The 27,095-nt window shown below is 42.9% G+C and overlaps 1 protein-coding gene across 1 annotated transcript in view; it reads left to right on the top strand.

Moving 5' to 3' along the window:
• Positions 1–1,681: 1,681 nt before the first annotated feature.
• TMEM131 (transmembrane protein 131) overlaps positions 1,682–27,095 on the top strand; it is a 180,455-nt gene continuing 155,041 nt past the window's right edge. The window contains exon 1 of the mRNA XM_074965351.1: positions 1,682–2,036. Within this exon, the coding sequence (XP_074821452.1) occupies positions 1,682–2,036 (355 nt within the window). The remainder of the gene's footprint in view (positions 2,037–27,095) is intronic.

Raw genomic sequence — 27,095 nt, 5'->3', positions numbered from 1 at the left:
CCACTGATGTAGAGGCTTCAGGTGTGCAGAATACCTCATTTCCTCCTTTCCCCCTTGAGATTGGTGCCATTCCCATCCCTGCTATAGTGTGACTGTATCTCTAGTGAACAGCAAGAACGAAAGACTGTAGAGTCTCAAGGTGGCCCGGGCATCATTAGACAACAATAAGAAACAAAAAATGAAAAGTATGACACCAATAACTCCAAAGTATATTATTACTAGATAAAAGTCCATGCTGTCATGTGGGTGTAAAGTGCAAAAAAGCATAAATGGCTGAGAACTTAAAAATTGATCAATAATAGGCTGTGAACTGCAGTGATGATTTAACGTGGTGATATTCTAAACAAAAAAACTCCCAACCATCCTTGTAGCTGTTTCCATCACTTCCCCCTGACTCAACAGACACAATACATGCCTCAGAATGACAAGGTGCTAACCTGGGATTAGAGCCCCTTTGGGCTCCAGAATCTTTTCCAGTTTCTAAAAATTATGTGATTTCAAGAAATTCAACCTTAACAAGAGGGGTTAAAAATGCTGTTGTGGTGGGGAACTAGATGATTAAGGTATGGGTATGGTCATATTCAATTTTTCACTCTAATCTTTCCCAGGTCAGCAGTGAATGAAAGTCATTGCTAGTGAAAGCTATTCAGTGACCCGCTTTATGTGACATGACTGATGGTCTCAGATCAGCTCCTAGAAGAGAAGATGATCACACGTGGCCTCCTTATTGATAGTCTTAGCATATAAAGCCATGGAATTGTCTGAATGTGCATGGAGACCGAATTTCCCTTTGCATTGTTTATGCCTGGGCTGTACTACATATCCAGGGCTAAATACTCTCATATTGACATTACACCTAGCATCCCCCTGTATTTCAAATTTGCATCACAAATTTTCAAATGTGAATTTTTTTTTTACTGGCATGACAAAATTTTCACACATTGCAAAAGGAATACAAGCTCCTGCACTACATCATGTAGTTGCCTCACCAACAGTGTTATCCGGGGGAGGGGGTAATTCCCTTGCTGTTCGCCTTTTATTGCTCACACACCCACAGAGTACCATGCCATGCAGTCAGAGGGGAGGGACAATTCGCTCCCGTGCAATGCCCTGTGGACCTATTAATGTCCCCGCACCAGGGGCAGGACCCACATGTTCAGCACCTAGTCAGGCAGATCTTGTCACTTTTGGGGCTCTCAGGGCAGCACCCTCCAGCCGCATTTAAAGCAGGAGGGGGACAATAGACTGAGGTGGGAAAGAGACAAAATCAAGGGGAAATAGCTCCTTCCTTGTAGGAAACGGCCTCCCCCAAGCCTGTAGGGGTCTCTGCAGCTGAGCCTCCCCCCCACTCATTGATCCACCCTCCCCTTCCCCTCAGGCTGCCCCGGGCAGGGCAGGAGGCGGGGATAGAGACTGTACCCAGGCACCATAGAGAGTAGGCAGCAGCAGGGACGGAGCGTCGAGCTGCACGTCAGACAGGAGTGCGCTTCCCGCCGCCATCTTGACGCCGGGCACGAAGGCCCTCCCTCGGCTAGTTTCACAGCACACACCCTCCGCTCTGTGGCGTCGAAAGGGGCTGGAGTTTCACCGCCAATCATTTCACGCCGGCGGGAGGAGTAAGCGGTTTCCGGCCGCACGGACCGCTCCGCACAGTGTCGCGCTTCCCCTGCCCTCACCTAAGATGGCGACTCCCCCCTCCACCCCTCCCTCGCGCGGCGGGGGCGGGGCCGGGCCCGCCCCCTGCCTGCCTGGGTGGGAGGGGGTGTTGTGTGTGTGCGCTAGGCGCCCGCCAGCCCCGGCCGTGACTGACACTCACACGCGCCCCGGCACGCAGCGAGCCCGGAGCCCCGTTCGCAGGGCCCCGCCGACACACCGACCTCGCGGCAGCAGCGCCATGACGGCCAGGCGGGAGGTAGCGGCGGCTCGCGGCCCCGGCTCTGGCTCTGCCCGCCGGGCGCCCGGGGCCCCCTGGCTCGGAGCGGTGCTGCGGCTTCTGCTCGCGCTGATCGCGCACACGGCCCGGGCCGAGCAGGAAGGTGAGAAGCGCCCCCGCCCCGGCTCCCGGGCTCCGCCGTTACCGTTTGGGGCCTGGCCGCAGAGCGGGGCCCCGATCCTGGCAGCCTGCGCCGGGCCCAGGCTGGGGAGGGTCCCCCGGGGCGGTTGCTCAGGGGTTTGCTGGGACCTGGAGTGCTCCAGCCGCGGGCGGCAGCTGAGTCGGGGAAGCGGTTCCCCTCCCCGCTAGTGCCTGGGCCGCTGCCACCCTCGGCCGGGCCCCTGTGCGGGTGGGGGTGTCCCTTCGCAGCGCCTCGCTTCTCCTCCCGGCCGCTGCCAGCTCACAGGCTGGGGCTGGTCTCCCTGCCGCCCTTCCCGGACTGTCACTGCCGGTCTGACGCGCCCCGCCTCGGCCCGGGGGTCAGGCCAGAGCCCGGGCCGGGGGTCCGGGTAGATGGGGGAGGGTGGGGGGATGAGAGGCAGGGGTCAGGGCTGGCCGTTGAGGCTTGTCCGCAAGCTTTCGGGAGGCCGTTGACATTGAGGTGAACTTGTGAATGGGCTTCACCTCGGGACTTTCCCCTGAGGCAGTGGCAGGGGGAAGCTGGTGCCGCCTCGTAAAACACCTTCCCTTGCGGGCGCTTCCCCACGCTTAAGTTCGAAGGCAGCTGCCCATTATCAGACGCTTTTGCACAGATACCCCCCGCCCCCAACCGCTCCACTGAGAGATTGACATCCACCCGTCCCCCAGAACTTTTGGCAGGCTGAACCTAGTCACTGTGTAGGATAGAGGGTATTTTTTGTTTGAGTTTGGTGAAATTCAGGAAAAGGCTTTTAAATTTGGTGTTTTGAAAACTCCTATACCACTTTTTTTTTTTTTTTTGGCTCATTTTATTTCTAATATGGGTTGACCCGAAATGCTAAGTTTGTTTTGTTAGAATTGCTGAGCTGTGCCTTCTCGTATTGTGGAGGGGACTAATGGAATAGGTAAAAAGGTAGTTGTCTTTAAGTGTCTAAAAAGCAACATTTAAACATCCGTGTTACTGTTTATAGTATAAACTGACATTGTGATGGCTTAGATGCTGAAGCAGTTCCTGGGTTAAGCAAGAAGTGGAGGTACACATACTGTACAAGGGATAGGGCAGAAATATGTCAGAGTAGAAGCCCAGAAAGAGGGAGACTGGTAGAAAATTGGGAAATACAAGCAGGTCAGGGGGAACACAGACAGGTGGCCAAGAGCCATAGTCTCCAGTTTTGAAGTGAGGAGAGAGCAGCATAGGTGTTTCTGCTGGAGAAATGGGGGATGGGACCCCAGTGTCATATACACAGAGATCAGCATATGTTTAGCTACACTTCCATTTCTAATCAAGGAATCAATTCTAATAATTATCTAATCATTTGTTTTTGTAGATTTTAAGGTGGCAGTGTTGATATGGTATGATAGCGACAAAATCACAACAGAGAGCTGGCTGGATCCCTAGTGTTTGGGTTTTAAAAAAAAAAGTGTAAGGAATGTAACATTTGAGTGTGCGGTGTTCATAGACCCAGCAGTCATAACTGTGGTGTCTTCTCAGTCATTGGGTAGTTCAAATGTAGACACTTCCAAAATGTGGTTATTTCCATGCCCTGTGTTTGGTTATAATCATTCTGGTGTTTTTTCGCTCACCTGTATCTAGACAGCTCTTAATTGAAATAATCCCCGAATGCGATACCACTGATCTGTGCCCTAGAGTTAGTGCCACCTTAAGACCGCTATTTTATGTTGACTCTTTAGGAGGGCTGATCACCCTCAGTGTTTGAGCAATTCGTATTGACATTCTCTGAGAAGTAAATGCAATCTGAGACTCAAGACCAAAGTTTGAGCAGGTGCAATTGAGTTCTTTCAAGAAAGTAGTATAACTGCATCAATAGTTAAACTGACAAGCACGTTTAACTTATGCCTATAAATGTACCCCAGCAATACTTCAGTCATCTCCACAGAGTGAATTTGACATCCATGCTCTCTAGAAGACTCCTTTTTGTTGTTTGCTTTTTTGCATGTCGCCTGGATTGGAAGCCCTGGATAAAGTGAACAATGAAGCTTTAAGGTTTACCTACCAAGAAAAACTCCTGGATACAGGACCTCTATCATATTTATGGGAATAAGCTGTACTGCTACAAACACCTTTATACAGTTATAAACAGTGTCTGTAGTATAAGGTCGTACTGCTTTAACTAGATCAGTTTCTAAACAAAACTAGTTATAGTGGTACAAAAATTGTGTAGCCCAGCCTTAAAGTGGATAGAAGTCCATATCCAGACTGAAACTGACTGATATCTGTCATTGTCATTACTACCCATATGGTTCTGAAGAGCATCAGGGAGACTTTTCAGAATGCTGTTAATCTTTTCTTTCTTTTTTTTTAATTGTTGTTGTTTGGAGAAGTAGCAGAGGGACTGGAATTGGTCAGCTGAGTAAGAAAATACTGAATTCACTCAGTTTGAAGGTTCTGTCATCAGCCATAAGGACAAAAAACTTAAATTTAACTACTCTTCTTTAAAATTTTGCAGCTATCTGTGGTTCAGGCTTTCCTTTCTTATTGTTGTGAAGGTGTCCTACTCTACTGTCAAATGGGATTTCAAGATCATTTGATATCTTCCAGTTTTTTGGTTACTAACTAGTCAAGGTCTAAAACTTGGCAAGGCATAGAAGTGGTACTAGTCCTTGCTTTCAATATAAGTCTCTGGAATCCGTGCCTGATGGAAGTTTATCTAAGTCTGAGCCAGGTCACGTTCAGGAAGAGTTTTAATGTTGCTTTCTAGCAGTTGATTTGGAACCTCTGCCATTCAGCTTATTGACAGCATTTTCCTCACCTTCAACTTGTACAGTTGTTTTGTATTTGTTCTCTTTGTATTCAATATATAACTTTTATACAAAAGCTGACCCTGGAAAACAACTTTCCAGAATAATGCAGCACAAAATCCCTGCTTTGCAGCTGACTAATGGGCACCTGACTACTCGGTTAACTTCCGATAGTTGTCTTTCCTGCCATTTCATAAGACTGGAGCAGAGAGAGCATGACTGTTAGGTAGCTGACAGGTTTCAGAGCAACAGCCGTGTTAGTCTGTATTCGCAAAAAGAAAAGGAGTACTTGTGGCACCTTAGAGACTAACCAATTTATTTGAGCATAAGCTTTCGTGAGCTACAGCTCACTTCATCGGATGCATACTGTGGAAAATACAGAAGATGTTCTTATACATACAAACCATGAAAAAATGGGTGTTTACCACTACAAAAGGTTTTCTCTCCCCCCCACCCCACTCTCCTGCTGGTAATAGCTTATCTAAAGTGATCACTCTCCTTACAATGTGTATGATAATCAAGGTGGGCCATTTCCAGCACAAATCCAGGTTTTCTCCCCCCCCCTTCTCCTCCCCCCCCAAACCCACTCTCCTGTTGGTAATAGCTTATTTAGTCCCTGAAAGTGTATCTCTTAAAGATGCTCTGTAGTGCTCACATTGGAACAGCTTTTATTTAAACAAACCTAACAACTGACAAGTCAACATGAGCAAATAATACCTTTGCACGTTTGACTTACTCTTCTAAAGTCCTTGATATTTATCTTTGAAAGATAGCAACTGGACATAAATGGTAGTTAAGATTACCATTAAAGATAGAAAAGATGGTCTGTACTGGGACCCAGAAAATCCTCTTCTGTTTTCAGCCCTGCTGAAGACTTCCCATGTGAAGTGGGGTGAGTCACTTTCTCTCTACGCTTTTGCTAACATCTATAAAAGGAGGAGAGTAATACTTCCTTACATCATAGGAGCATCATAAACATAAATTCATTAATATTAGTGAAGTGCTCAGATACTGCAGTGATGAGTACCACAGAGAAAAAGCCTCTACAATGTTTAAAAAAAAAACTAAAACATTTTCATTCCTTTTTTTTGTTGTTTCTCGTATGCTGCTTTCAAAATTATTGTAAGGCACAATAAAATAAACTTACTTTAACACTAAAGTTGTGACCCTGATAGTCCAAAATATAATCTGGTATAGCAAACTCAACATTGAACTCAAAGGATGCTTATTCTGTTACACTGAATTAGCACACCAAAATAATAAACAACATGAGGCAAACAACTGTTAGTGAAGCAGAGTGGTACATTTTTACCCTGTCACTGAGAAATTATAGATAATTGGAAAGCTAAATGGTTTGTGCTACATCTTGCTGTTTTAATGTATGATGAAAGTTAAGAACTTTCAGCCAAGGAAGTTTGTCATTTCTATTTGTATCAATAAGAAAGGAATAGTAAGTGATTAGGTCATGGTTGTCATTTATAGTTACTGGTTCTGTTAACCCATATTCTTTCGTTGTTAGCCAAATTAAATATGGTAGACAGTGTAGTCATAAGAATAGCCATACTGGGTCAGACCAATGGTCCATCTGGCCCAATATCCTGTCTTCTGACAGTGGCCAAGGCCGGGTGTTCAGAGGGAATGAACAGGTAATGATCAAGTGATCCATCCATTGTTGCCCATTCCCAGCTTCTGGCAACAGTGGCTGGGGACACTTCCAAGCATGATTTTGCATACCTGCCCATCCTGGCTAATTGCCGTTGATTGACCTATCTTCCATGAACTTACCTCATTCTTTTTTGAACCCTATTATAGTCTTGCCCTTCACAACATCCTCTGGTAAAAAGTTCCACAGGTTGACTGTGTGTGTGAAGGAATACTACTACTTTTCTTTTTTTTTTTTTAACCTGCTGCCTATTAATTTCATTTGGTGACCCCTAGTTCTTGTGTTATGTGAAGGAGTAAATAACACTTCCTTATTTGCTTTCTCCGTACCAGTCATGATTTTACAGACCTCTGGCATATCCCCTCTTAGTCATCTCTTTTTCCAGGCTGAAAAGTCCATCTTATTAATCTTTCCTCATATGGAAGCTGTTCCATATCTCTGGTCATTTCTGTTGCCCTTTTCTATACCTTTTCCAATATTCAACATAGTCTAGTGGATAGGGAGTCAGGAGCCCTGGATTCTACTCCCAGCTGACCTGATGTGTAGCGTTTGGAAAGTCATTTCACTTAGATATCTGTTTCTCCTTCCATCCTTTGTCTTCTATGTATAGGCCCCAAGCCTGCAATTTTTTGCATGCAGGCAGACTGCTGTGCTCATGGAGCACCATTAAAGTCAACAAATTGCAAGTTCTGGGCCTTAGGCTGTAAGTTCTTCCGGGAGCTCTTTCATTATTGTGTTTGTATAGTGCAGTGGTTTCCAAACTGGGGTGCGCGAAATATTACAGGGGGTTCTCGGGGGAAAAAATTCCCTAATGGTGGACAGAGCAGTCCCAAGGGACCCCAGGCAGCGTGGGGCCAGCAGCCCAGAGCCCCTGGACTTGCAAGAGCTAAGCCGATCAAGGCAAGCATATCTATCACACTGAGGAGATTTAAACTTCAAGACTCCTTATAAGAAATGGAAAGGAAGGTGGATATTTTTTGCTGTTTTTAAAATTAAATGGACAGCTAGTATTGTTTTTAAAATTATTATGGCGAACAAGTTTAAGCTTTGTTGTAACGTGCATTGTTTGCCTGGACTGCTCAAGACCTGAATGCTTGTGTAGGAGGAACTCTTCGAGTTGGCTTCTTAAATACCTTCACGCTGTTTCACGTCTGATACTCCTTGATGAAACATAGGAGCCTTGTCTTATAACAGGCTTATTCAAAGTGATACAAGCTATGAAAGTGAGACCTTGGAAGAGTGTTGCTGTTTTCATAATGTAATAAAAATACTGTAATGATAGATAATTAATAATAAATTGTGTGTAATAAGCATGTCATAAACAAATTTTATATTTCCAAGATCACTGCTTTTATAATTTATACTCTGGTAAAGGAGAAAATCCCTGGAAATATCATTTTTAGGAGGGGGTTTGGAAGACTTGATGTTTTCTGTGAAAGGGGTTCACAGGTTGGTAAAGTTTGGGAACCACTGGTATAGTGCCTAGCAAAGTAAGGTCCCAAACTGTGCTCAAGCCTGTATGTGGTGTTGTAATACAGTTAATATATATTGATGTTTTTAGTTTTAATCAACATGACATCCAAGTCATCAGTATTGCAATATTTTTGAATTATCTGCATTGAGCCATTTGGATAACTTTAATTAAGGTATTGGCTGAATGCAATACAATTTCATATAAAAGTTCATGTTGGGTATCTATTGTACAACATATTTGGCTAACTTTTAAAGTGCAGTTCTGCTTCAAAACATGACTTGGCTTTTGGTTCCATATTTGTGTTCTCTCAGTGATTCCCAGATGAGATCCACTCAGTTTACAAGTACAAAGATTACGTTTCCTACTATAAGCTCTGCAACTCAGTCTGGAATTTGAAAACGAAAGATGGGCTTTTGTGGGCCATGCATTGCAAACTGAAGGATCTGTGATTGTTGAAGTGCAAGCCAGAACAGAATCTAGCTCATTCACTTGCCTATTGGCTCTGCAGGGCTAATGGAAGTAAACAGTAGTCAAAATGTTCTTTGTTGCTTTATGTTCTTTCTTTACTATTTACCTGTATGCTCTCCCAACTGCCCTCCCCTTCCCCATCGCTCATGCATGTATACCTCCACCCTACTCATCTTCCTTCCCAGATTAAAGGGCCTGAGGCAGACACACCATGTAGAGCAGGGAAGTGTGGGAAGAAGATAAAAAGGAAAGTGAGAGAAGTAAGAAAAGAGCCAGTGCAGAGATAAAACTAATGCTGCTTAAAAACTATTATTTCTTTCATGTACAAATTTGCCTCTCACCTTCGCTTCAGTCCACACCACGTCTATTGGACACATCTTCTCCAAATGTTTTTTTTCCTTCGTTGTAAAATTGGATGACTTCCACTATAGCTTGTCGTATCAATGAGTCATGCAATTATATTTGTGATTAGTGAGTGACAGACTGAAGAGGTTAGAAATTGCTGATCTAAGATGAAGAGTGAAGAAATTAGCTGGATACTTGATGGGCTGTATGTTCATTGGTTGCCTCAGTTTTTGGGTCCTCAGTTTGACATCAGTGTAGTACGTATTAAATGGATTAAAACTGGCTAACTGATAAATCTCAAAGTAACTCTAAATGGGAATTATACAATGGGGTTGCTTCTAGTGAGGCTCTGCAGGGAATAGGGATCTGTTCTTGTTCCAGTGATATTAAATCTTCATCAGGGATTTGCAAGAAAATATAAAATAGAACAGATTGGTGGGATGGAAAATAATAACAGGTCGGTTCTACAGAGTAATCTATATTGTTTGGTAAGATGGGTTTATCAAAATGCAAGGTTATACATATGTTCATAGACTAAGGCCAGCAGAAATCTCTGTGTTCTTCAGATGCGGCAATGAATCTAAATGAATCTTTGCTAACTAAGGAATCTAACTGAGACAAAACCCCATTCCTGGGATGTGCCAGTGGTGTGGCTTGGATAGTGGAATAAAATGTACTCCAGCAGGCACTGCTGTGAAACATTTGTGCTGCCTCCTGCCCCTCCCTGTACTTTTTCTGACCATATTGAATGCAAGGCCATAGAACGGGGTGTGGTGCTCTGCTTCCTCAGTTCTTTACAGCTGCGCAGTAGATGGACCAGGGACCTCTCCTGGCTGATCCACCCAGATCCAACCCCTTTGAAGATTGTATCTCAGTTAGATCCCTTAGCTGAGATTTGTTTAGATTTATTACTTTTATTTTGACATTTTATTAGTTCATGTGGGCTCATGGATCGTAGTGAAGGGGAAGAGGCTTTGTATTCCCATACCAGGTGTCTAGTTTGCTTGGAGGCAGAATACCCTTCTTCACAGTGTGCGATCTGCAGCACCTTCTTGCAAGCTCTTGGAGTGGTGCATCAAACTAAACTCCAAGACTTGCTGCTTCAGGAGGCTATGCAAGCCCTCCAGCTCTGTAACTATCAGTTCCATGAGTACTGTTGGGCTTGCATCAGCCTTTCACCTCCTAGGGAATAAAAAGCAGCCCAAAATCCAACCTGAAGGTAGTATCCTCCTATCATGGAGTGAAAACCAAACCTCTGGTACCAAAGGATCCTAAATCATTTGATTTTGGTTCTAGACACAATGGAACCCTATATATCTTGACCTTTGTTAGAAGATCTTTATGGGTGTGCCCTTCAGATATGACAGCTTTGGTTCAGAATAAGCGTAGGTCCTGAGATATAGCTTGTGTAAGCAAAACCATGGATTGTTCTGGGTCTCTGTCCTTTAGAGTCAGTTCTGAAAACATCACTGGAACCTAGACTAAAAGTTACTGCCTCAGAGCAGGGAAAATTCCAAAGGAAGGGGTGTGCCCCTAATGTAGCAAGCATATCAGTTCCAGGTAATTTTGACTCCTCAGCATCCACTATAATGGTAGTTGCTAGGTACTGCTCAGATCTGCCGTTAGAACTATTATCTAATTAGAGCAAAAGTTCCCAAACTGTGGTCCACAAGCTCCATTCAGGTGGTCTGTGGATAGTTCCTTCTAAGTTGTGCACCTGGGCAGCTGCATACGAGAGAATGAAGGGCCACCCACCTAATAAGTGGAGCTGCGCAAGAGTGGCTCTACTAATTTAGGTGCCTGGACCCTGGAGAAGACGCACATATAAGGTGAGGTGGTGGCTTTGGGAGAAATAAGGGGTAAGTGGGAGGGGGCAGTGGAGTGAGAAGAGCGGTTGGGGGGAATTTGGGACATGCAGGGCTGTGGCGGCCAGAGAAAGAGGCAACTTTCCCCAGCTCCAGGGTTGCAGCTGCTGGAGAGGGATGGCCCTCCTTCCCAGCCTCAGCTCTGTGGCTGCTGTGGCAGGGGAGAGAGGGCACATCCATCGCATTAGAAAGGTAAGACTACTGTTATTAAAATAAGAGTTGTGTGCTTTTATTTGTCAAACAAAAAAGTTAAGTTTATTTTTATATAGCGCTTTTATTCAAAGCGCTTTACAATAGTTAGCTAATGATACAAACAACATTTGGAAAGATCATTAAGTGGTCCGTTGAGACCCTCAGCAATTTTCAAGTGGTCTGCCAAAAAAAAAAAAAGTTTGTGAACCACTGAGATAGAGAACTGTATATTCCCTGGGCAGAGTGATAGGGCTGCTTCCTGCTCCAACCTCCCAACTGGAAAAGAGACAGAAGATCAGAGGAAATTCAGATTTCCCCAGCCATATCACTTCCTTCCCATAAAACACCTCACCAGGGAGTTTTGTCTCCCCCTTTTCCGTTTCAAGAATTCCAAGGCATTAGTTGTCCCTTTACTAACTGCCTTGGAACTGATATTGGATCTGCGATCTGTCAGTGAATCAGATCACGATAAGTGGGTTAATGCACCAGCTCAGTTCCCGTCAGCTGAGGTAGAAGTGGACCCAAATAAACGTTACTTAAATGCTCCATGCAGTACACACACAAGATTGTATCGTTAACCAAGTAAGTACTATGATTGGGAATGTGATACTAAATATTAGCAGGTTTAGCAATTCCTTCCTTGGTACAAATCATCATCCTTACAGAAATCTAGCACCTCCTAAAGGTGAGGGAAAATCTCATATATCATTTTAGTTTAGATTATCTGGGTGTATTGAGCATTCCCAAAGATGATAGTCCCAAAGTAGTCCCCTTCTTCGCTCACAGAAGAGGAACCGATGGGACTCATACCAGAACATGGATTTGAAGTCTAATGATCAAATGTCCCCCTGATGACAATGTGGGAGTCACTTCAGCATCTTCCTCACCAGAAGATATTCAGTTTCATGAACTGTGGTCAGAATAGCTTTACCTTTAAAGAACACATCTGTGTCCGTAGAAGAGATCTGTCTTCGAGTATTCAATATATTGAGTCCTCCTAATAGCAAGATCACTGCACTCGGTTTTAGAAGCATTATTGCAACCAACCAAAACTATTTGGGGAAATCCTGCCTCTGGTCAAGCCGTGTCAAAGAAGGCTGACAAGCTATACCAGTTACCACATAAGGGTTTTTCTTTCTGTCTTCCTGCTCCTAACTTGGTGGTTGCTGCGGCAGTTCAGAGGCCAAGTGCATTCTGTCCCATTTAACAGAGGGTAAGAAACTGGATACTCTGAGCAGGATGGCTTTCTCCTCAGCCTCACTAGGCATTAGGATTGCTAATTGTCAGGCTCTAAAGGTTTAGATATCAGTACCATCTCTGGGGCGAAATGGCCTTTTTTGGTAAGGATCTGCCTGAAGAGCAAAGGAAATTGGCTAAAGCCTTAATAAAAGGACAGCTAGTAGCTAAACATGGACATGGCTAGATCTACAAAATGACCTGGGTGCCTAAATCCAACATTTAGATGGCACTGAGATCCTCAGAACTCCCACTCAGCTGCTCCTAAATGTGTATGAATGCACATTTCTGTTGTTAGTCACCAAGGCGCCTACAGATCTGCTGGTGAGCATGTTCACAGTTGCCTCAGTCTAGGCACCTGGGTGCCTAAGTCCCAGCAGGATCCTCAAACTAAGCATTCCCCTCCCAGTCTCACCTGCCTGTCCTAATCCAGTAGGCCTAAACCACACACTAAACTAACAGGGAAATTCAACCCTCTGCCTGATGTGGAGGAGGGGCTTGAACACAAGTCTCCATCTGTCAGGAGAGCGCCCTAAGCACTGGGCTATGAGGTGTTTTGGAGTGGGGGTCTCTATCTCCTGTTGAAACTGTTCCACTGTGTCAATATGTAAATATGCATTGGAACAGGGAGACTAGACCCTGGGTCCCTTCCCTACCCGACCAGGTGAGTGCCATAACCACTGGTCTATAGAGTCATTCACACTCTCTGGCTGTATACATATTTAAATACTTGTATGTAGTGACAAAGCTTCAACAGGAGAGACTGAAAGAGATATGTGTTCGTATCCCTTCTCCACATGAAGCAGAGAGGAGAATTGAATCCACCTCTTGTACAGCCCAGGTGAGTACCCTAACCGTTGGAGTAATGGTTATAAGAGAGGCATACCACCCCCCCTTCCTTCAGTGTTTCATGTGGATGGGTGGGGGGAGGATTAGCACCTAACTCTTTAAGGAATTCAGGAAAAGATTTAGAGCTGTGAATTCTAAGCAGAGATTGGTGTCTCCCTCTGGCTTATATCTTGGTGCCTAACTGACTTGAAGGATAGGACTTAAGACTCACCCCCTTCTAGTCATTTTCTACTGGCTAGCTCCACGTGCAGTGGACTGGCTTTTGAGGATTCAGTTCTTAAGCACCTAACTTAGGTGTCAAACTTGGGGCTGTGGATTCCACTGGGTGGAAAATCACCTAAAAGCTAGATGTGGCAATGCCTAAGTTCCTTTGGTGGATCTAGCCCTTAGATCCTCATTTGATGCTTCAGACACAGCTGAAACCACTGTCGTTTCTGTAATCACAGTAGGTCAAGATGCATGGCTTAGGCTACATCTACACTAGCACTTTTGTGAGTATAACTTATGTCACTAACGGGTGTGAAAAAACACACCCCTGAGCAACATAAGTTACACTGACAGAAGCACTGGTGTAGACAGTGCTATGTTAGCTGGAGACACTCTCCCGCTGACATAGCTACCGCTGCTCACTGGGCGTGGTTTAATTATGTTGACAGAGAGCGCTCTTCGCATGAGCATAGAGTGGCTACCTGGGAGATACTGCAGCTGCATTGGTGCAGCTGAGCTGCTTTAAGGTCTGTAGTATAGACATGGCCTTAGATGATCTCATCTTCCACCTGAAACCAGAGCACATGTGGAAAAACTTTCATTCATAGATGATGGCTTGCTCAGTGCAAGGACTGATAGTCCTAGAGAAGATTAGATGCTAGATGAGCAGCTAGATTGCTAGGGGATTATTAACCCTCAAGGAGACAGTTTGGAGCTCTTGTCTTTAATTATTGTAGACAGCAATACACTTCATCAGTTTGTATTTCATTCAGAGATGCTTTTGCACAAACAACTTCCAGTTCAACAGCAGTGGAGGCAAAAGAGCTTCAAGCAAATAAAGGACAAATAAATCATACCCTTTTCTTCTGTGTCAGGTTTTAGACCACAGTTTTGATATTCTTAAACTATTCACCCTCCTCCTTCCACACCTTTGAGCATCAATTTTCTCACTCCAGTAACTGTGGTTTCATCCGTAAAGACAAGTGGATCCAGGAAGTAGTACATATAATTTGACACCATACCACCCCTTCCCTATCTCATCAGGAATCCGCTCACAAGAACCTACCAAAAGCAGAGGTTCACTTGTTTGCAGAAGTAGGGGTCATAGAGGAAGTTCTAAGGGAATTCAGGGGAAAGGGATTCTTCGGAATCAGAAATTATCTGAAAGCATCTTCAACCTGAGAGCGCATATCTCCTTCGTCAGAAAGTTCAAATTGTGCATGCTGACTCTACCATTAATAATTCCCTCCCTACCCACCCAAGTTTGTTTTGAGCTTTCTGTTTGAAAAAGGATGCATATTTTCCACATCTTTCTGGCTTTCACATTGCAAATGCCTTTGTTTCTTTGTGGGGGGGAATGGGGAGGGAGGAAGATCACTATCCATATAGAATCCTTACATTTGACCCTTTTATCACCCCTTGTATGTTTACAAAATACTTAGTTGTGGTGGCAGCACATCTAAGAGAGGGTGTACATGTATCCCTTAGTTACGTGACACACACATTAAGGGATCATAAGAGAGCTTGTCCAGTGATACAACTTGCACCTGCTTCCATTGGGAGAAACTGGGACTTAGAATAAATTGGGGGAAAAAATCATGCTTCCCACTCAAAGAATTCCCTTCATTAGGGAAGATCTGAATTCACAAGCAGGCAGAGCCTTCCTACCAGAAGAAAGATTCCTGAAAATTCAGTTAGCTATACTCAGACATCAAGAGTTCTTACCAGATAGTAATGTTGTTCTTCAGACTGGTGGGGCTCACAATCTCAGTTACACTTACAAATCCCATCTATGCTTGTCTCAAGATGAGAGTTCTGCAGCAATGGTTAGCAAAACATGATCTCTGAAGCTCAGACAACATGTTCTCAAAGTTGACTCCCCCAAGAGAAGGGTCGCAGTGTCCTGAAAGAGAGAGCATCAATCCCCTGTTTCATCTACAGGTATCGCCTTCAGAGCCTCCAACTTTGGGAGGAGAGCCTATTTCAACAAATTACTAATTCATTGTCATCGGGCTGTGTGGCGAAAAAATACATACTAATAATGAGGGCAATTTACTGCGCTCTCAAGGTTTTCCTTCCTTACTTGTGAACAAGTAGAGGAGGTCATTCCACTCAGCTGTGCAGAGAAGCTGTAGCACCGTGGAATTGGTGTATCATCACACTTTACCATATAGCTCTACATCAGGTGGGCAAAAGCAACAACCTGGCAGGTCAAATGAGCTGGAGCAGAAGAGAACAGCATGAATGGTCTGTAAACACATCACCAGATGACATCTTTGCATGACTCTGGGTTATCTGTAAATAGATCTGTTTGCAGCAAAGCACAATGCCAAGTGCCCAGTGTTCTGCTTGAGAGCAGGAGAGCATTCCTTTTAGGATGCATTTCTACTCAACTGGTTTCCTCTCATCCAAAAAGTAACACAGAAGATAAAGCAAGACACAGTCAATAATAATATGGTTATGACAGTGGTTTCCAGGCTTCCTTCATCTCTCCAGAGGAGTATATTATTTATTTATTTATTGTATTATTGTAGCACCTAGGAGCCCCAGTCATGAACCAGGACCTCATTGTTCTAGGTGCTGTACAAACACAGAACAAAAAGACTGTATTTTCTCCCTGTCACCTGTTGTCTCAGAACAGCCAGATTTATCGCTGCAATCTTCCATTCAGTACACCTGATAGAATGGGCCATAGGACCTCTCTAGATCTGTTAGTTCGATTGCCACGTCTTGATAGATTTCCTGAAACAATCAACTCACAAGGTCTACAACTTCAAGTGAAAAAGGCTTACAGTTTGGGCATCCAATAACATAGTCCCAGCTTCAGCTCCAATCCAGTCTCTTTGTGCGTTGCTTGGAACTTTCTGATATCTGCTTATTGTCTGTGAAAATTCATTTAGCTGTCATATGTGCTTACCACATACTCCTTGATAACAGAACTGTATTTACTCATGGCACAGTAAAGAGATTTATGAAAGGTCTAGTAAGCATCTATTCTCTAGTCAAAGGTTCAGCTCCATCATGGGAACTTAATTTAGTGCTTACTCAATTTATGGAGCTGCCCTTTGAGCCTCTGAATGTTCACTGTTTGTCTGTCAATCAAAACAGCATTTATAATAGCCATAGCATCTGCCAGAAAAGTACGCACACTGCATGCTGATGACTGATGTGACCTTCACAGTTTTCCACAAAGCCAAAGTTGTTCTCCATCCCCATCCTAAATTCTTTCCCAAAGTAATAATTGATTTCCATCTCAGCCAATCATTTATCTAACGATATTCCTTCCCAAACGTCATGTAAACATCCACATACCAGATACTAAAAGCTTTCTACCTAAATAGAATCAAAGCATTTTAAAAAGTCACAAAATCTTATGCACAAAATAAAAGGCAGACCATTTCTTCAAAAACTATCTAAGTGGGTTATGCTGTGCATTGAACAGAGCTACAAATTGGCCTCTGTTCCTCTCCCTTTCCAGATAGGGATTAGAGCCCACTCCACAAGGGGAAAATATGGCCTCTGTGACATGGCTTAGGCATATTCCTATTGTGGAAATCTGCAGAGCTACAGCATGGAGCTCTAGCCATGTGTTTACAAAATGCTATGCGCTAGACCAGAGATTGGCAACCTTTGGCCTGCGGCCCGCCAGGGTAAGCCCCGGGCGGGCCGGGCCGGTTTGTTTACCTGCCACGTCTGCGGTTCGCCGCTCCAAGCCAATAGGGGCTGCAGGAAGCGGTAGCCAGCACATCCCTCAGCCCGTGTCACTTCCCGCAGCCCCCATTGGCCTGGAGCGGCGAACCGCGGCCAGGGGAGCTGCGATCGGCCGAATCTGCGGACGCGGCAGATAAACAAACTGGCCCGGCCTGCTGGGGGCTTACCCTGGCGGGCTGCGGGCCAAAGGTTACCAATCCCTGCAGCAGACCTAGCATTCTGGTCAGATGCTCTGTTTAGTAGAGCATTACTTCTGTCATTGTTTATTTAGAACTCCTTGTCTCCACCTTCCTTGCATGACAGTACTGTTGATCAAACTGTCCCATAAGTGGAAATGTACAGAGGCCACTTGAAGAAGAAATGAAGATTATTCACCTGTAACTGGAGTTCTTTGAGATGGACTTTGCATATTCACACTTCCTGCCTACCTTCTCCTCTTCCTCAGAGTCCTAATTATAGTCTTGGGTCTGAGAAGGTGCTGGTAGGAGCAGAGGTGACTGGAGTACCTCGCCTTCAGTGTTTAGGAATTGTGAAGGAAGGTGCACAAGTGTGCTCCAGTGGGCACCACTACAAAACATTCCAGGTCCCAGGCTCCATTGCAGGTGCATCCAATAAGTAGGAATGTGCAGAGACCACTTGAAGAACTCCAGTTACAGTTGAGTAACCTTCATTTAATCTAGCCTGACCACCTGCCTAACATAGTAGGCCGTGGAATTTCACCAAGTGAAATGGCGTTGGTGAAACGATTACTGTGTCCAGTTTTGGTATCAACACTTGAATTTTTTTTTCCCCCCAAATTGGAAAGAATTCAGAAAAGAGATGCAAGAATGATTTTGAGTTCTGAAAAACTAGCCTTTTAGGGAGACTTAAGATACATATATCTTATCTAAGATGGTTGAAAAGTGATTTCATCATGATCTAGAAGTACCTACCTAGGGAAGAGATTTCTGATAGAGGGATCTTTAGTCGAACAAAGGCATAGGAAAATCCGATGACTGGAAACCGAAACTAGACAAATTCAGACTGGAAAAAAGGTGCATGTTTTGAGCCATGAGGTTAATTAATCTTTGGAACAATTTAGTAAGGGTTGCAGGGAATTCTGTCACTTGAAACCTCTAAATACAGATTAAACCAATTTCTAAAAGGTGCTTTAGCTCAGACAGAAGTTATCGTCTTGACGCAGTAATTACATGGCCTTTGTTATGTAGGAGGTCAGACTGGATGATGATGATAGTCGCGTCTCATTTTAAAGTTTTATTCTATAAAAGGGTCTGATTTTTTGGGAAGGTGTTGTACATCCACCTTTGAGAATCAGTCTACTTTAAGGTTTCTCAGGCAGATGGACTCAATTTGAATTCTTTTCAGTTAAACACATTGGAACTTCCAAATGTATATTGTGCTCTCTTAACTAATATTTGTGGTTTGTTCTTTTCCAAAAGCCTATGATGATCTCTCCTTTTGTATGCTTCCTCTTGTTTTGCCCTCATCACTTTTTCTGTTCTTGTACTCCCCCATGCACTCTTCTCTGATCTTATTACATGTTTCAGCCCGCCTCTTCCTACTCATCTGTGTTTCCACGGTACAAGGTATTTAGTCACTTTGCTAAACAATATCTAGGTAATATTAATGCACTTTCCAAAAGGAAGGCTTTATTTCTGCTCTTTATTTATTTCTGCTTTATTTCTGCCCCATCCCCTGCTCTGCCTCTTCTCCCGGAGACCTTACCCCCCCATTGCTCACTCTGCCCCCCTCTCACGGGACTCACCTGCCGCCTGCAGAGCTGGGCTGGGAGGAGCTGATGTGGAGCCTTCCCGCCTGCCCAGTTAGGACACAGCGGTCAGGCTCTGACTGAGAAAAGGAGAGGGGGTTTGGGGGCAATTGGGGCACAGTAGGGAGGTCAGTCCCTGAAGCGAGGGGCCAGGAGGAATTGGGGGAAGGTCAGAATATGGAGCGAGGGGCAGTGGTAGCACTGGTACCTACCTCTCCACCGGAGGCTGGAGCTTTGTGTCTGGGAGCCAGTTCTCTGTCAACTACTGACCAGCTCCTCCAGGTAGCAGCTGCTGCTCTTCCCTCTTGGTGGGGAGGCTGATTGCAGTTACTCTGGTAACCAACTTTTAGTGTGCGGGCAGTACTGACTGGAAACCGCCAGGTTCCCTTTTGGACTGGACTTTCTGGTCGAAAACCGGACACCTGGCAACCCTAACTGGGGAGGATGGGGCAAAGGACAGTGACAGCTTGGAGTGACTGTTGCTTTGCCCCTTTCACTGTTAAATGCTAGGTTGTGAGTAACTCTGTTTCGACATTAGTTCCAATCAGTTATAACTGTGCAAATGAAAACAGTTGATTGGCAGAGGTATAACTGAAGGCCTAATTTAGGTTACTGAGCCTTACTACTGGTGGTGATGCATAAAAAGGAAAAAAAACTAGAGCCCTGCGCAGATACAGAAGATTATATCTACAGAGCTGCAGGGCTCTAGTGACAACAAGTGAGACCAACAGGGTAACAGCCAATGACCAGGCCAGGAACCACAGCGGTGAAAGCAGCAGCATGTCGGGCTGCTGCTTGCAGGAGCCAGCGCCCAGCCTGTGCAGCTCCTCCGGTGTGGCTGTGCCGCCCCTACCCCTGCCTACTGGGACAGGCACCAGGCTCACTGGCAGCTGTCCCTGGTCACACTAGTGTGTGCATGCGACTTGCACGCTCCCGGACAAGAGTCCCATCAAGGTTGTACATTTGAGTTCTCATCGGCAGTAGGGGTCATCTGTGCATTGGAACAAAAGATCATCTAAGTATGGGTAAAAAGAAAAGGAGTACTTGTGGCACCTTAGAGACTAACAAATTTATTTGAGCATAAGCTTTCGTGAGCTCCAGCTCACTGTAGCTCACGAAAGCTTATGCTCAAATAAATTTGTTAGCCTCTAAGGTGCCACAAGTACTCCTTTTCTTTTTGCAGATACAGACTAACACGGCTGCTACTCTGAAACCTCTAAGTATGGGTAACAGTCAGTGAGAGCACTTAATCTCTTTCTACTAGTAGGCATACATAGTTCCTTGCAAACTCTTTTTTTGCCCAGCACATCATGTTAGTGGAATTTCTTGCTCTCTTTTGAAGAGAAACCTTGGTACGCTTTTTCTAGCTCTTAAAAAGTGACAGGTGCCCCTAGGTTAGGGTCTGTTTGAACAGGGCCTGAGGCTGACTCACTTCCATTCCCCCAGGCTAGGTTAAAGTGCTCTTGGTCCATCTCCTGTGTGAATCAGGAGTGTGTTGGCACCTTCTGTTTATGGCTGGCTTCCAAAAACAGGACTTTACTAATAGAACGACTAAAGCAAACCCTGATGCAAAGCTAAACTAAAAGTGGATGAGACAAGTGGACAAAATCCATGTCCAGCTACAGGAAAAAGAAATCATGTAACAACTCCCAGAAAGCATTCACTGAAGTAAAGAGCTACTGTATAAAAAGGAATAGCAAAAGGTGTCTGTTCTGCTTTGTCTCAATGTTTTTCTGTCTTGAGTTTCAAAACTAGTATGTACAAATTGTGATAAGACTAGCACAAAACAAATGCATTGAAAGCATACAACTTTCAACACTATTTTCTGTTCTTGGAATTTCTAAGTTTTTTTATGAAAAGTTGCACTGAGTGAGCATGACAGTCATCTATCCTATGTATATGTTTCATGGCATGCTGTCCATTTCTCCCAAGTGCAAACTCCTATCTTGTTTTCCTACTCCTTCATATCACTGCATATATTAGACACCTATTAAGACATATTACTTTTTCCCCTCAAGTATTCCACATGCTGCTCAATTTCCTTCTCGTAGGTTATCCATCATCCTATTAGTAATGTCTGTTCTATTGGGTGGACTGTGGACTATGGACTATAACTTTGTTCAAAAATCACGTTTCATTTGAGCAAGACAAAGTGTACTTTATAGCTTATCTGAACCAAATAAGTTGTTTTTTTAAAAAAAAAAAATCTATGGTTTTTTTTTTTTTTTTCCAAATCGAGTGGTCTCAATTTTTATACTTGCTGGGGGAAAGATTGGGAAGACTAATGTAGTCTGTTTCTTTGTGTCAGATATTGTCAAGGCTATAAAACTTACTCATCCAGTTCTAGTTATACTAACACACTAATGTGTGCGAATGCATGCTATGTATCTTGATATAGTGACAAGTACATAGATATACAGTGAATGACATTATTGAGCATATTGTGATTGGCTCATGGTTATAATTAGCTCGCAGTGAGCTTAGCCATAGAGAATGGGTTGGAAAATTTAATTTAAAAATTAATGTAGAGTACAAAAGATTTTTTTTTATTCATTGGCTTTTACTCATTTTGGTAAGTTAGGCATCACACTTCCAAAGTGACAGACAAATTTGGAGATAATTCAGAGAACAGATGGTAACAAGTTTCATAAATAAGACTCATAAGGGAAAGGTTTAGAATTGGGAATGTAGTCATTCTAAAGAAAAGACCGAGGGGAGACACTCACTGATTTTATAAATATATAAAGAAATATTTTAAAAAGAACACTGAGCAATTCTTCTCCCTAACATAAAAATAAAAGGTGGAACTAACATGCCTGCCTACCATTACTTTAATTACTCTGCTTGTATTTACTACATCTCTTTTTGTCATCCTTTGCCTCATTTATTTAGATCACGGAGATCAAAAACTAAAGTTAATTGCAAAAAGAAAAGGAGGACTTGTGGCACCTTAGAGACTAACAAATTTATTTGAGCATAAGCTTTCGTGAGCTACAGCTCACTTCATCAGATGCATTCAGTGGAATTCAGGTTTTCCACTGAATGCATCCGATGAAGTGAGCTGTAGCTCACGAAAGCTTATGCTCAGATAAATTTGTTAGTCTCTAAGGTGCCACAAGTATTCCTTTTCTTTTTGCGAATACAGACTAACACGGCTGCTACTCCTGAAACCTAAACTAAATTGCTGTCTTTAGGCACCAGGAGGCATGATACATTTTAGAGGTGTTGGGCTGAATACAAACTTATTCAGTTTAGTATATTGGTTGTACAGTACAACTTTATAACTTTCTGGTGTTGGTTAGGAAGCTAGGGTGCTAAGTGCTACCCTGTTTTGGAAGTTTTTTTTTTTTTTTTCCAAATTAACCCTTCTTCTGGTTTTCTGATGGATTATAGATCTATATTATTTGTGTCCCAGGCCCAAGCATATTATGTTTTTTGTATGGGGCTGTCATAAATATAAAGGGAAGGGTAAACACCTTTAAATCCCTCCTGGCCAGAGGGAAAACCCTTTCACCTGTAAAGGGTTAAGAAGCTAAGACAACCTTGCTGGCACCTGACCAAAATGACCAATGAGGAGACCAGATACTTTCAAAGCTGGAGTGCCAGGGGGAAACAAAGGGTTCTCTCTGTCTGTGCTGTCTTTTGCCGGGACCAGAGCAGGAATACAGGTCAGAACTCCTGTAAAGGGTTAATAAGCAATGTAGTTAGATATGTGTTAGATTCTGTTTTAAATGACTGATGAAATAAGTTGTGCTGAATGGAATGTATATTCCTGTTTGTGTCTTTTTGTAACTTAAGGTTTTGCCAAGAGGGATTCTCTGTTTTGAATCTGATTACCCTGTAAGGTATTTACCATCCTGATTTTACAGAGGTGATTCTTTTACTTTTTCTTTAATTAAAATTCTTCTTTTAAGAACCTGATTGCTTTTTCATTGTTCTTAAGATCCAAGGGTTTGGGTCTGTGTTCACCTATGCAAATTGGTGAGGATTTTTTATCAAGCCTTCCCCAGGAAAGGGGGTGTAGGGCTTGGGGGATATTGGGGGGAAAGAAGTTTCCAAGTGGGCTCTTTCCCTGTTATATTTGTTAGACACTTGGTGGTGGCAGAAATAAAGTCCAGGGACAAAAGGTAAAATAGTTTGTACCTTGGGGAAGTTTTAACCTAAGCTGGTAAAAATAAGCTTAGGGGGTTTTTCATGCAGGTCCCCACATCTGTACCCTAGAGTTCAGAGTGGGGAAGGAACCTTGACAGGGGCTGAAGACTATCTGTATTTGGTAAATGGTATTTCCTTACTAGGGAATGAGAGAAATATATTCACATGCATATTTGTATTAACTCCTACACATTTGATTTAGGGCAGGAAACAAGAGGTTGGTTGGTGGTGTTGGATAGTGCGGCCTGTAGCTGTATCAACCTGAAGGATGGTGGCATAGGCAAGAAATTACTTGTTTTTACCGTACTTCAAAGTAAGCTAGGACCTTACAATTAAAAAACACCATGGTTCCTGACCCAAAGAGTTTACTGTCTAAACATGCGACATGACAAGGGAAGATCAAACAAGAGAGAAGTAAAAGGAATGACTTTCTGACCATCTACGTCCTTTTATGGGCCTAATCACTGTAATATTTCAATGTCTGGCAACTGTCACCAAATGAGTGTCTGATGGTTCAGCATGTCATGTTTAACATTTGTTTTTAAAGTTTTACACTTCAGAAATGACTGTTCCAAATTGAGGAAAAGAGTGGAATTTAAATAATCACACATGCAACAGCATATTTGCTAAACTAACTTGATGAACTTTCTTTCTTCAACATTATTTACTGAACAGAAATTCATGTCTCATTACTCAAGTGGTCATAAAGCAGATTTTAGTATAAAAACATTGGATCAAAATTATGCAGTCCAACTGAATGTTAAATCATACCTTGTGCAAATATGTCTTTGCTCTGACAGATATTATGTATATTTAACAACTGTTAGACTACTAGATTTGTTTTCAAATGTTTAGAGATTCATTAAGATGTTTATGTATGCATAACGTTTTTCCTGTGTTTTCTCGTTTGTCTTTTCCGGTAACATCACAATCAGTTGCTGTGAATGACTGTGGATTATTTCAGTTTCTCTGTGAAAGGATTGTTGGGACAGTAGAAAGTTAACTTAGAAGAAAGATATTTGAGTGACTTGAGGTGTATGAATAGTAAGGAAGACAAAAAAAAAAAGTTGCTTAATAGGAAAGCTGTCTTAAATGAAGAATTTAAGTTTTTGAGGTTGCATCTTGAAGCATATCACTGAACGGCCAGCATATATGGGCTACAATACTTTTACTAGCAGCTATTGCTTATGACATCACTTCTGTCAGTGATGTGCAGTTATCTACTTTACAGGAGACTTCCCCTGGCTAGACTGAAAAAGGGCAAGCTGTCTGTAAAGGAAATTTTAAAATACAACTTCCCAAGACTCCTCATCTGAATTTAGTGAGTTCAATCAGAGTGGGAGTCTGAGAAGTTACATGCAACACAAATTTAATGTTGTTAAGCTGCAGTTATTCACTCAAGTTTTGCTTTGCTTTTATGAAAATAGAAACAAAGGTTTGAGAGTCAGTGAGTATGTCACCTAAAATAAAAGGTTTAACCACAGGAGCTTAACCACAGGCTGACTTGGGAGCCACCGCTGCTGTGAAGCACTGCTGCAGAGTTTGGCTGCTGGCCGTGACTTCGCCTAGCTCTAACTGTCACTTGCTCTCTGAAAACATGTCTTGTGAAGTGATATAATGATGAAGGGCACTTTTATTTAAAATAATCACTCACTTAAACATAAAGCAGCAGATGTTGCAGAAGGTTTAAGATATATGAAATACAAAAATGACTTGGAGAGTGGCTGAGGAAGCTTGTGGGTTTTAAAGGAGAGCTGCCTGCACTCAAGCTGCTTGGTCGTAGGACTCTCTGACATAGAGTGTGAGCTACTGTGTGTTAAGTTACAGTAGTGACTTTTGGAAAAGTACATTCTTTGTTTACGAATTTGAACATCCTGAGGCTACAGTCATTTCAGCATGCAGTTCAGGACCTCTGATTTTTAAGTGGCATGTGCACTGGGGAAAAAAGAGCTCTTTGCCTCTTTTGCTGAGTTACGATGTATGTAGAAGGTGTGAAAGTGGTATTTTAATGGAAGGTAGGTGTTCCAGCATATGTTACATTATACTCAAGTCCTGTCTACCCTTTTTTTCCCCCAAAGACTTTACAACTGGAGAATTTACAGAAGTATGTCGTCACAGATAACAAGCAACTAAAACTCGATTGAGGGGAAGGAATGTTCTTCACAAATTCTTACAACAGTGTGTGTGTGTGGTTTTTTTTTTGTTTTTTTGTGTTTTTTTACCACAGTTGTAACTCAAATACTTAAAATTGTAGTGTGGAGTGGTGGATCTCTTTGCTAAAAATTCAGCCCAGCCCAATCTCTCATTTTGTCCCTCAGTTAAAAACATAGAGCTCCAATGAAGTTCTCCAGGATAAATTTCTGGGTAGAGTATTGAAGACCAGATCTAAAATTCTTGATATTGTGGTTAAAAATGGACTGGTTAAAAAACCTTTTCTGTCAATGCTGTCTTTTTCTACTCACTACTGTACTTCCATTGCACCTCACCTTTAAAGTCCTGGATGGCCTGGGTGGGTTCAAGACATATACAAGTCAAAAATTATGGGTTACCTGAGAACTTGTCTATTATACTTGAATTGGCAGTTAGTTTGACTGGAAGACTCATGTTCTGAGTTACTAGGATTAAACTTTCTAGGACTGATGGTTGTAATTTCTCAGTTGAGATTCCACTGACTTTGCAATTTGGGATTCAGAGCCCAAGTCCTAATGAGCTTGATGATATGATATAGGAGCTAAATTAAATGGCTTTTGTTTGATTTTTTTTTCCTTTGTAGTTTGTAATTTTGTAAATAAGTGCTTGATTGCTAGGATAGGCACTCTGTAATACAAAACAGAGTTAATAGATTAAGACAATTACTGCTTTTTTGTTTACATATTTAACATAACTTAATTGATCTACACAGGAGTGTTTGGAAAACATTAAGGTTGTAACTCAAATATACAAAAGCAAGCTGACACTGGAATGACCTGTTCCCACTAATGCCACTGTTAAGATACTACAGAACATTTACGCTAAGATTAACTGTTTGGAGCCCCACATAATACTGAAGCATACCAGGATGAGCTGGGCTGTATTTGCAGCCTTGTATTTGAAACTTTGCTTTTGAGTTCTAAAGTTTGGAGGCTGACAAAGCAATGCTGTAAAATGACATCCTGGGGTTCTGTATCCCCTTCTCACTTCACAAGTAAAAACATGTTTTTTCTAACTGCAAAGTTTATAAACTCAGCCTGTGAACTCAAAAGCAAACTGTGTTCTTTCTGTTATCAATAATAAAGATTCCGTAATTGGAATGCAAAATATTGTCAGTGTGTAAGGCAGGATAAAGTAGATTCTCTCTTCCATAACTGCACGGTGAGGAAAAACAGTATTTTGTTAGGTTTCAGAGTAGCAGCCGTGTTAGTCTGTATTCGCAAAAAGAAAAGGAGTACTTGTGGCACCTTAGAGACTGACCAATTTATTTGAGCATAAGCTTTCGTGAGCTATAGCTCACTTAGCAAAATTAGCTGAAAGGGCTCTACAGAGTACATTAAAATACTACTTTTTACATAGCACTATATTTATAGACTAGACCTCTGAGACTTTTTATAAACTAAACTCCATAATTAGATTGATTAAATAAATTGGATAATGGTATATTTTGCTTTAGCTGCTGAAACAGAAGGGAAGGGCCAAGAAAGTTGCCTCAGTGGTCTAATGGCAACACATTATAGATCAGGGCTGACTTCTCTCCCTTGGCCCCAGTAGCTGAATATTGTGCAGTGAATCAGACTTTGAAGGGAGCTCGCCCGTGTTGGGGGAAAAAAAGTTAAACGCCGCCACCTTAAGAGAATTGCCCCAGCAGGCATCCAGTGCAGTATCTTCTCCTTAGCTCTACGGAAAGCAAATCAATCTTCTGGTTAGAGCTGATTGGGAAACCAAACTTCAGTTCTGCACAAATTTGAGTTTTTTAAATGTGTTTTTTGTCCCAAATGGGATGAAAAACCACAATTTAAAATCACAGAACTGAAACTTAGTAATTTTTTTCATTTTGGAAATACTGAAATGCAGTATTTTTAAATGAAATATGCTCCCTTGCATTTCCAGCTACCCACCTCCTTGGCTGCCTTGAAGGTGGTGACCCTGGAAGCCCTGGCAGCTGCTGACTCAAATTCATCAAGTCTGATCAGTTCGGCCACTGACTAGCTGCTGTGAGTGGCAGTGAAACTGATGATTTATTTATTTCAGTCTGCAGTTGGCAGGGTTTACAGCAGGGGTGGCCAAACTGTGGCTCTTCAGAAGTTAATATGCGGCTCCTTGTATAGACACCGACTCCGGGGCTGGAGCTACAGGCGCCA

This window comes from Natator depressus, chromosome 1 (genome assembly GCF_965152275.1).
Source record: "Natator depressus isolate rNatDep1 chromosome 1, rNatDep2.hap1, whole genome shotgun sequence".
Classification (NCBI taxonomy): domain Eukaryota; kingdom Metazoa; phylum Chordata; order Testudines; family Cheloniidae; genus Natator; species Natator depressus.
The sequence above is the reverse complement of the archived record's forward strand: the minus strand, read 5'-3'. Positions and strand labels throughout refer to the sequence as shown.